This window comes from Elgaria multicarinata, chromosome 2, assembly GCF_023053635.1.
Source record: "Elgaria multicarinata webbii isolate HBS135686 ecotype San Diego chromosome 2, rElgMul1.1.pri, whole genome shotgun sequence".
Classification (NCBI taxonomy): Eukaryota; Metazoa; Chordata; class Lepidosauria; order Squamata; family Anguidae; genus Elgaria; species Elgaria multicarinata.
Genome location: NC_086172.1, coordinates 133,928,141 through 133,940,180, shown reverse-complemented (window position 1 = coordinate 133,940,180; position 12,040 = coordinate 133,928,141). Strand labels below are relative to the sequence as shown.

The following is a 12,040-nucleotide window of genomic DNA, read 5'->3' as shown; positions in this document are numbered from 1 at the left end:
ACTCTACTATTCTATGATTCTATGAATATTTGCTTTTATTTAACATACATTTTTTCACTTAAGGTAGCTGGTCGTTAGGCATAAAACAAAACAGATCAGAGGTATCAGAAAAGTAAACAAAGATATATAGTATTTTATTAAAAAGAAAACAAGGAAGCCTATTATTCTAAGAATGTTGTCACTACTTTTAAACAGGTTTCTATACATTACATTGTGTTACATAACACATTACATTGTGTTAGAAGCCCCAGTTTCTATCACTTACCAAATTTAAGCAAATTCCCCCTCAAGCTCCATCCCACTTCTCACAGGCCTAGGATGTGGGCTTGAAAGGCAATCTCCTTTCTGGTCAGATTCCACTTCCGCCTGGAACTTTGAGTGCTGTTCAGCAGGCATCTCCTGAAATATTGAGTCTAGCACTTTCTTGACAGTGCTTCAGTCTACAATGTCAAATTTTTAAAAGGGCAATGTGGATTAAATTTTACTTGAATGGGCAATAAATATATTTCCAAAATGTTTCATATAGTCTCTGAGATATTCTACAGCTTTCTCCACCAGTGCCTTTCTCCACCAGTGCCTTCAATCAGTAATTCAAACAAGCACATGCATTCCTGTTAGTGCATGATCCTCATAGATTACTACACTTCAGAAGGTGTAATGCTGTTGCCCTTGTCAAAGATAACATTTTAGTTAACATGTTACCTGTCTTCTTTGTCATCAGCTTTGCCTCCATAAGTGTACTTTGAAAGAAGGTCCATTTAGAGAGAAATGGTGTAACTTTTTTTTTAACGTATGGAAATATTCTGAAAGGGTTTCTTGGAGTGTTGTGGTTTTCATCAAATTACTGAGAATTGCACAAACAATAGTGTTCTCAGTGTAAAACATTGTAATAAAGTATCATATTAGTGTGGTAGCATATTAAGTATCATATCAAGAGCTCTAAATGAGAGATTTATAGCACCCTCATGATTGGCCACTCATGGATGTTTGTGGGTTCATTACATGACATCATCAATACCCAGTCCATCTCCTACGCTATACCCTGGAAACTGTGCCTTTTTAAAAGAAACAAAAAACCAGATACTGTGGCATTATTTGGATATTGCAGGATCCAAGATGGTGCTGCTTCATTAAAACACAAAGGGGCCTTTCTGAGAAGGGAACAACTCACATTGTCTTCTCAAAAAGTTCACACACAAAAATCCCTCTAAAAAATGGAGGAAAGGCTGTGAATGCTGCTCCTTCCACATTCCATCCTGTTCGCAGAAGTCCAGCAGGTTTTTTTTTGGATATGTCAAGTGCTCCAACTTTAGAGTCTTCAATGGTAAGATTGCTCTGCCTGTGCTGTTTTAGAGTTTCTCTACACACAGGAAAAATCCCATGTCTTACTGGGGCTTTTATCCTCCCAGTATTCCCATCAGCCTCAGAAGCATATGATTATATCCCTGTTCTATGTCTGAGCAGAGAAGACTCACCTCTTTTGTGTTTCATGGTGCCGTCAGACCATCAACATTCATACCATGGCACTATTAACAACAATGACTTCAAACTGTTCACTTGTCTGGCACCTGTTCTCAACTTTTTTCAAGATAGGCATATATAAGGGGGGGGGGGAATCAACATTGTGCAAGCAGACTTCATGTTCCACTTTCCCCCTGTACCGCAAAACCTGTTGGAGCATATTTGGGGAGTGCAGGGGGGACTGCAGGCAGAGAGGGGAAATCTATTCCATCAATGGTGTCTGCTCTGTTGGCTGACAAGACACTGGTGGATTTCACCCATAATTACTGTTTGGCTCATATCAATTACTCCCAGTTCTGCCATACTACACCAAATGAACCCATGCTAAAGATACATTAACATTCAGAAAAATCTATAGTGTGATAAATATAAAAGGAGGGACTGGGCAGGCCATATTTACCTGCTGGAGCACCTACCTGTCTGTCTGTGAGCAGTAACAGTGGCCACCTGAGTAGCTCTTAAGAGGCACGATCTAGCATGCTATTTAATTTACAGAAGGGCAGTGCCAAAGTGCATCACTCATTTGGTTACCTATGGAGGAGTAATAAATATAGTAATTCTAATTTGCATGAAATAGTTAATTATTCTAGATTGTATTGGATTATGTTGACTGTATTGGATTATGTTGATGTTCAGTTGTATAATTAGTTGATATGTGTATTTTTAGTTTTATTGTTGAAAGTGTTATTTATTTATTCATTCATTCATTCATTTAAAAATGTAAGTAGACTTGGAGACTGCAGTCTTTTGCCCATGCCAGTATAGAGTAGGATGGATAGTATTTGGGGTGGTTTGGAGGGTGGGTGATAGAGACTGATGTTACAGCCCCTATGTGCCAAATATACAGAGCAGCCTTAAGTTTGCAAATTCATCTTCTAAGTTGGGAATTTTTGGAGAAAGGCAACAGATAAGGGATTCCCTTTATGCAGAGCAAACCACATTAATTGCTCGAACGGTCCAAAAAAATTCCCACCAACTAAATCAAATAGAGGAGGAACTTGAGAATTTGATTGTAATGTTGAAACCCCTGGAGAAAAGAATATATGTTACAATATATCAATCAGGCAAACCTGAGAGATCTAAACAGATGGAGTAGGTAATTACTAACTCCCAGAATAATTTAGTATTGCATCCCTCTAAATTTTTATTTTTATTTTTTGCCATCCTTCCTTTTAAGGGCAATGGGGTTCAAGGAGATTGGCAAGTCAGCATCTAAGCTACCTCCTTGCATAACCAAAGAGAGAAATAAGTCTTTCTAAAATAAAGTTTGCAAAGTAGTGCTTCAGTAAAGAGATATCACCTAATATTTAAAACATCAAGGCTTCCAACTTTTATTTTTAGAGAAATAATTAACTATGGCTTGACTGCATCTAGAATATTTTATGATACTGTAAAGAAACCTTTGTTAAATACTGGAAGAAGTAATTATTTCAGAGGAGCTTGTATCAAGAACTGAAGAGTTAAACTATCTGCTAGGGGAGAAAGTGGTATTTCAGAGCATTTAATTAATTGGGGGTACTCCAACTGTTAATCCGTTGACTCTGTGTCCATTAGAATTTATTGCAGGCTCAAATTCTGGGCAGGTTAAGGTTGAGAAACATTTCAGCTTCAGTAATTGATTATTCTTTGGAGCCCTCAGAAGAAAACCTCTTGAGTTCTTATGCAGCCTTTCTACATGATGCTATTTTGCATCAGCTATCAGTACTAAAAAGTAAGCTTTTAACTTTGGGAATAAATCAAGAGCTGCCTACAACCAGGTATTTGCCAATTTTTTTGTTCATTTTCAAGATCAACAGGCAGCCCAATCTCCTAGAAGTTTAATTGATTTGAGTTCCCAGCTGAAATTGTACTGAAAGAATCTTAATCCATTCAACAATTAGTACAGAAATGGTCAAGTTCTGAGGAATGGCTGGCTTTAGATATTTACAGGGCTTGCCCGCCATGAGGTGGGGTGAATGTGGCAGAATGGGAGGAGTGGCAGATTGCATGCTCTTCCCCTGCCAAGAGGCGCCCCTTGCTGTTGCCTCATTTCAGTGAGGCAGTACTACGTCGGGTGTGCCAAAGAGCCCCACTGGCTGCTCTCCTGCTGTGACAAGCAGCCAGGATGGTTCTCCGGAGAAGCTCTGACTCACGGTCATGATTGCTACTTATTTTGAAACACGTAAGTAGCCAAAATGACCTCAATCCCCTTTCAAACTATCACAAAATGATCTGACTGGTTGATTTGGTTCACATGTTTGGGCATTACATGATTGGGCCTTAGGTTCATGTGCTTCTTCCTGTCCCACTCACCCTTCCTCTCCTGACATGCTCTGATTCCCTTCCCTTTTGTACAGCAAAATATAGTTGCCTTACATCAAAACTGGCAAACTACACTTCCTCCAAACAAGAAATGCAAACCACAGCTTGATTAGGGTAAGTGCAAGCCATAGATTGCTGGTTGGGATGTAGCAGCAACCTATGGTTTGCTTGAAAAGGAGAAGTGTGTGTGGAGAGAGAGAGAGAGCACGTGAATCCAAGACTAGGTAATATAATTCCAAGCCACAGTTTGGTGTTACACATGAACCTCCTCTAACATTGCCTGCAACTGTATGAATTTAACAGGAAACAATGTATAACTGAAAGTTCCAGCCTTTTCATTCTTTACATGAAAAATGTATGGATGTTACCATCTTTAAACAAATGTGTTGTTTTGGGACTTGTATGACTCTCGTTCACGCACTGGTTATCTCTCGGTTGGACTACTGCAACCTTCTTCTCTCTGGCCTTCCTTCGTCTCACATCAGTCCGCTGGTCTCTGTCCACCACTCTGCCGCTAAGATCATCTTCTTGGCCCGCCGCTCTGACCATGTCACTCCACTTCTGAAATCTCTTCATTGGCTTCCAATTCACTCCAGAATCCAATATAAACTTCACCTGCTGACCTTCAAAGCTCTTCATGGTCTAGCTCCTGCCTATCTCTCCTCTCTCATCTCACACTATCGCCCCGCTCGTGCTCTCCGCTCCTCTGATGCCATGCTTCTCGCCTGCCCTAGGACCTCCACTTCCCTTACTCGGCTTCGTCCTTTTTCTTCTGTTGCCCCTTACGCCTGGAACGCTCTTCCAGAACACTTGAGAACTACAAACTCAATCACTGCTTTTAAAACTCAGCTAAAAACTTTTCTTTTCCCTATAGCCTTCAAATATTGAGTTTGTTCTGACTCTATACTGTTAGCTTCTCCCTACCCGGTGCCTGTTTACACTTCCCTGGGCCTGTTTGCATTCTCCTTCCCTCTTTATTGTTTACTACAACTTATTAGATTGTAAGCCTATGCGGCAGGGTCTTGCTATTTACTGTGTTATCTGTACAGCACCATGTACATTGATGGTGCTATATAAATAAATAAATAAATAAATAAATAAATAAATAATAATAATAATAATAATAATAATAATAATAATAATTATTTGGGACCAATCTATCACTGAGTTAAACCTTGCAGATATTTTATATTTTCTCACATGGCTCTCATGTCTTCTGACAGGATGATGAAGTTGTGCTTCAGTGTGTTGCCAACATTCACAAAGAACAACGGAAGTTCTGCCTGGCAGCTGAAGGCCTTGGGAACCGCCTTTGCTTTTTGGAACCGACTTCAGAAGCTAAAGTAAGAATCCCTTCTGCAAGCATTTTTAGTTAGGATAATTGATAGTCATTAATCTACAAATGGTTATTTTAAAAAATGAATTGTGCTTGATGTAATATATGTTATATATAAAATGCAAAATATAAAATTGTTTATTTTCCAATCCACTGAGTTTTGCTGAATTGAATATTCTCAAGTTAAAGCTTTTGCTGCCAGCAACTTTGCAATTCAAGGTTAGAAAATCCACTTAGCCAACTGTCTGCCTCTATATTTACCAAATCAACCACAAGATCCTTTGAGGAGGCCTTACTGGTTGTTTCATGACCAACAGTGTATCACCAGGTAATAACATGTAAGTAGGTCTTCTCAGTAGTGGCATCCATCCTCTGGAATGCTCTCCCATGTGAGGTTCAAGAGATGAAAACTGGGCCGACCTTTAAAAGCCACTATATCTGTTTACTCAGGCTTTCTCTGACATGTAATTGGCTATGTCACTGTTCTGTTCTACTGTTTTTCTTATTATGCTTTTAACGTATTTATTATTTTATATTGTTCTATATGTACCTTTATATAAACTGCTTAGAGATTTTAGAATATCAAGCAGGATACAAATAATTTAAATAAAGAAATATTAATCTGCATAGCAAACTACTCTTGGAACTGAGGGTAGTTCAAATTGCAGTTTGTGATACATCAAAAGTATCACTGAATATTTGCAAGAACTTAAGCAAATAAGTTCAATGAATACAGTTTTCTTTCTATCCATCGTCTATCTGTCCATACATACTATTTTATACTGCTTAATATCCTAAAATCTCTAAGTGATTCACAATAAATATAATATACAGTCTAAAACCAATCTAAAAACATGACTATAACACAATACATAATTAAAAATATGACAACAAAACAATCATAAAACAGAGCAGTGTCATAATCCGTTACAAGTCAGAAAAAGCCAGTATAAACAAAGAATTCTACAATATGTCATCTTTATTATTTTGAAGCTGATACCAACTGATGGAAAGAAATAATCACATCATGACATTCCTATGAGGCATATGTCTGTTGTTTCCATTTTACAGGGAAATGGTGGTTTATCTGAGTCAAACTCAGTCAGTTTGACTAAAAAAGAATGTGGATACAGTTTTCCAAACCCAGAACAATGATCTATCCAAAAGATATCTCTCTCTCTTTAATTTTTTTTAAAGTATATGGTTCAGTTTAATAACTATTCTTCATAAACGTGCTATTAATGAAAGTTTTCTAACAAACTTTTTATTATTATTTTGGCATTTAGCTTTCTATTCCACTGAACTGCTTTTGTAGAAATACCATCTCCTTTTAGTCATTGACATAAAGTGTAGTTTCAGTGAAGGCTGAGTCAGTGAATAAGTAATGCAGCAGTCTAATTGAAGGCGTCTAAGGCAGTGAATAAGAAACTGAGAAGTTGAAGGGGCTGAGTTTAAAACTTGCAACAACAACAAAAAGGTATGGGAGAATTAATGGAAATCCTATAGCCCCAAGAGAGTGGAGGAGAGAAAGAATGAGGATAGCAAAATAATTAAATTCCCAGCAACCACTTCCTTTGGACCTATGAGTCTACGAGGCCAAAGAAAGGTGGCAGTGACAGCAGGCAGATGGGGTAGGGGGAGGCAGAAAAAGACAGATGGGCAACTAGAGCAAGCAGTGACTGATTACTGACTCAGTAATTAGTTGTAGGACTGCCATATAAGTTTTTGGCATATAGGATATAATGGTTTCGTTAGATGCTAAGGAATTATAGGGTTATATAGAGCATAACAATTACAAGAATTGACATTGTTGCACGATCACTATCATAGAATCATACAATAGTAGAGTTGGAAGGGACCTATAAGGCCATCGAGTCCAACCCCCCTGCTCAATGCAGAATTAGCACAGCTAGTGCAAGCAACAGCTACACTAATGAAGTCAAATGAGTTGTGCAACTTGCCAACTCCCAATTGGATGTGATGCTTCTATGCCAGGGATGGCGAACCTGTGATCCTCCAGATGTTGTTGGGCTTCACCTCCCATCAGCCCTAACTAACATGGCCAATGATCAGGGCTGATGGGAGATGAAGTTCAATAACAGCTGGAGGGCCTCTCCCCCCCCCCCCCACTGTTTATGGCTTTAAGAGCTTTGGTTGTTTTGTGCTAGTCTAGCTGAAGCCTCCACAGATGCTGGCCAAGGATCCAGAATGGAAGTAATCATTAGCAGCAGACGGTGGTGATCCAACAGCAGGTTTTTCTGGGCCTGGGAGCCATGTTTTTGACCAGAATGAAAGCTTAAGCCTTTACATACTGGTGCACATTTCATGACTGACCAAGCCCTGTCCTTTGGTGGTAAGCTGCAAGGATTTTAAAAGAGCAAAACTGTGGCTTGGAGTCTTGCACTTTGATGCCTTTGAGAGGCCTCTAGGTACATCTGCAGTTACGGGGGAATAAGAAGTCTTGGGTGAGTGATGTTTTGCTGCAGAAGAGGTGCCTTCTTCTTCTTTAATGTATTTTAATTAAATTATAATTTGTTTTCATATACAAACATAACAATACTGAATAAAGGAAAGCCTCCTTACTCGAGAACAGCAGTTGACAGTCGAGTTCAGAGTCAGGCATCCAACCTTCCTGCTTAGAAAAAACTGCAATTCTCCCTCAGTTATGCCATAACACAGGACTGCAAAGACACCTCAAAGTCACTGTCCAAGGAGATGCAGGACTGGGTCATGACAATAGGGTATGCTTATTCTGCCATGATGTGGCAGGCACCCCTCATTGAAATGGAAAATTTGTTCGCCTACCTGTTGAAATGGAAAATTCCACATTATAGAAATAGCCATTAAGAAGTTGGCACCTGTGAGTCATTATTAAAATTATAAGAGTCAGTTACTCCACCTCCATGAAAAAGGCAAAGCTACATACTCCAAAAGAAACTGACAGACTGTGGCATAACCTGAATAGTCATTCATATTCCTGAATGATAGATTTGTTCTGGAATTCTGTGTGACTGAAATTAATTTTAATAATTAATTGTACTGTTCGTCTAGCTTAGAGAAATTTGGTATCTGTATGGCAACTAACAGTTCAGTAGATGTTGGACTGAATGGCTACATACTTAATGCTGTTTACTGGAAAATAATTTCTTTTTCTTTTTACCTCAAGTTGCTTGCTTGGTTGATCCATAGCAGACCAACAGAAATTGCATCTATAACATTTTGGTATTTCAAGTTGTATGAACATTTATTTATTAAAACATTTGTATCCCACCCTATTATCACTGGGATCTCAGGGCGGTGTACTGATAAAAATATGTTCGGTAGAAGTGGGATCAATAGTCTGGAATACGGATAGTAAAAACACATCATTTTAATTAAAATATCCAACTTGCTCTTACTGTAATTGCCCTCTTCCTCTCTGTAAAATGGCATGGAACCACAATTTTCTGATTTGATCAAGAATATAAAAAAAATTCTTAAGGAAAAAATCCTTCTAAAAGGGAAACTTTGCCATAAACCAACATTTGCTTTTTATATCAGAATGTATTATTTTATAGAATCGAGTTACATAGATTAAGATCTCAAACCCGAAAGTAAAAATTAATAGATTTTAGGTCATTCTGTCATGTATTAACCAAGTGAATCAATATATCTGCTCTGCACCGATTTTGTGACAGTGCTTTTTATAGAATTAAACAGTGCCTTTGGCTTGGTTAAAAAAATAAAAGCAATGCATAAATTCTACCTTAAGTCAAAGACTGGGTTCCAACAACATGATAACCCATGGTGGTTTAAATAGTCGACAGTTGGTTATTTAACCCACCATGGGTTATCTTGTTGAGTGGCGGGAGTTTTTTAACCAAAATAAGCCAAAACAACCAACGCAAATAACCAACGCTGATTATCCTGGTTGTGCTTTTTATACTGTATTTTGTATTTGTGCTTTTAACCTGTTGGTTGTTTTGCTATGGTTTTAATTTTTGTGAACCGCCCAGAGAGCTTCGGCTATTGGGCGGTATAGAAATGTAATAAATAATAAATAAATAAATAAATAAATACATAAATTTGAACCACCATTGGTTATTGTGTTGTGTGGAGGGCACTGTTGGTTATTTCCTCAGCCACTGTTGGTTATTTCATCAGCCACAGAGTCGCAAGGCAAGAGTAGTCAAAGCAAGGGCTGCTGCTGTAGTCTAGCCGGTAGGATAGATTTTTGGCAGCAATGGCTGTTGGGATGCTAGCGGGAGGATTGAGGGGGGAGAGAGAGCAGGAGATAAGTGAGTCAATTCAGCATGGACTAATAGTCAATTCAATGCTGATCCTAATCCACACCATAATTGATTATTATCATGTTGTGTGGGGAGGACCCCATAAATAAACAACTGTCAAGTCAATTATTTACCCACCATTGACTATCATGTTGTCTGAATGCAGCCAAATAATTAGACTTGTAGTCTGAGGTGTTGCTTGCATGGCATAATCTAAATACATTAGTGCTTTATAAATTTTGGGGAGATTTCTATAGCTCATCCACAATACAAGTTGTCAATTGATGTTTAAGTCATCAAATGATGACTGTGTGAACCAGCCCCAATACTGACAAGAATCACAGATGAGAAGTAATTATGGAAGACCAAGCTTTACGCTTTGTTTACTTGAATGAGAGCCCAAGGAAGGGGGCTATTCGAACAAAGAAAAAACATGCTAAGAGAAAAGCAATACACTTTCCCCAAAAGGGAGCAATAGGTTTTTTTAAAAAAAAATAGTGGAGAATATGTTCTAACCTTGGCTACATACATGACAAATCATTTGAGACTATCCAAGAAAATAGTCCAATGCTAGCCTATCAGTATGTTTTGTAGCTGGAAGGATGGAGAAAGGGGCCTTTACTAAAGGAAGAACACAAACCATATAATTCAGTCGTTCCTTGCTTGTTTTTGTTTTGGCAAGGCAAGGCACACTGTCCTGATCAGATTCATTTTGTCAAGCCCATCAGGAAATCCCCTCTTTTCCCAAGGACCTAACTGTGACAACATTCTGCCTTAGCTAGTTGGTATTTATTGAAAGCCATAGCCAAGTACATTCATGAATCATGTATCTAAAGTAAAATACATGCCCTCAGCATAGTAAACCCCATTATATTATTGGGGTTTAGGTTTAGGCCACAAGCAAGTGATGGTGGCGCTTAGCCTGTCATCATCCTTGACAATACATGTGGGCTAGGCAGGCAACATGTCCCACCCACTCATCCTCTTTATATGGATCTGTGAATGAGCTAGTTGACCTTTATGGGAGCTGGGAAGGAATGTTTTCATAACCACCCAAGTGGCTGGGTTTGAGTATGTTTTTATTTGTTTGGCTGATTGCTACTTTGGAGGTTTATTTATTTAGCTGTTTGGCTTAATGATATGGAGGATAACCATCAGAGAGCAAATCAGGGAGAGGCACAATTCATTAGAGCAGTTTAGACAGCAGACGTATGATCTCCATCTAGTGGTGACAGCGGTAGACAAATGGTAGCAATCCGAGGAGCTGCTATTTATGTGACACTCTGTCCACCTGCCCATGATAATCAGTTCTGAGTTGAGCTGACAAGCTTAGTAGAACATCTGTAGCAGAATAGCCAGGTCAATCTACCTTGACACAGGGACATCAGAAGTACCATAGTTCTTTGATTCTAAGATGCACTTATTTATTTATTTATTTATTTATTACATTTCTATACCGCCCAATAGCCGGAGCTCTCTGAATTAAAAACATTCAAGGTATAAAACAACAGTATAAAATCATACTATAAAATACAATATAAAAGCTCAACCAGATAAAAACAGCAGCAATGCAAAATTACAAATTTAAAACACCAAGTTAAAATTTATATATAGACTGTTAAAATGCTGGGAGAATAAAAGGTCTTCACCTGGCGTCTAAAAGCATATAATGTAGGTGCCAAGCGAACCTCCTTAGGAGCTCATTCCACAGCCGGGGTGCCACAGCAGAGAAGGCCCTCCTCCTGGTAGCCGCCTGCCTCACTTCCTTTGGCAGGGGCTCACGGAGAAGGACCCCTGAGGATGACCTTAGGGTCAGGGCAGGTACATATGGGAAGAGGCGTTCCTTCAGATAGCCTGGCCCCAAGCCGTTTAGGTCTTTAAATGTTAATACCAGCACTTTGAATCAGGCCCGGATCTGGACTGGCAGCCAATGAAGCTGGAAAAGGAATGGCGTGATGTGGTCTCGTCGGCCAGTCCCTGTTAGTAATCGTGCTGCCCTGTTTTGTACCAGTTGAAGTTTCCGGACCATTTTCAAAGGCAGCCCCAAAGGCAGATGTTTATATGGGATGTTTCCCATATAAACATCTCTAAAAACGGGGTGTGTCTTAGAATAGCGGGTGCGATTATTATTCTTAGAATCAAAGCTTTTTTTCTGTTGGTGGTACTGAAATTAGTGTGTGTCTTACAATCGATGGCGTCTTACAATCGAAGAAATACAGTAGCTTTCCTCATTGCTGGCCTGCTATTGTTAACCAGTTTTATATATTTAAAATGAAGAAAGCTGTGGCCTGTTTAATGATGAAATTTAACATGAAGTTTCACTATATCCGTAGTATTAATTTTTATACATTTATGGACTTTTTAATGTAAATTCTTAGTGATTCTTATTTTAATACTTTGTATTACAATGAACTTTTTCATATTTGTGGTCACCTTCTAATGAAAACCTTTTTAGTATCCTTTTGTATTTTACTTCTTTGCATTGTAGAGTTTTTGTGTGCTTACCTGTATTGCATTTGTAAAGTTGGTATGACCATGATGGTTGAAACAAGGAATAAATAAGTAAATATAGAAGTCTGAAGAAAAAAATGGTTATGCTTTATCATAGCCCAAA

At 38.6% G+C, this 12,040-nt stretch overlaps 1 protein-coding gene across 1 annotated transcript in view; it reads left to right on the top strand.

Annotated features, from left to right (window-relative positions):
• The window catches only part of RYR3 (ryanodine receptor 3), a 401,651-nt gene that overhangs the window by 51,984 nt on the left and 337,627 nt on the right, over positions 1 to 12,040 (top strand). Inside the window, exon 2 of the mRNA XM_063117743.1 lies at positions 5,046 to 5,165. Within this exon, the coding sequence (XP_062973813.1) occupies positions 5,046 to 5,165 (120 nt within the window). The remainder of the gene's footprint in view (positions 1 to 5,045; positions 5,166 to 12,040) is intronic.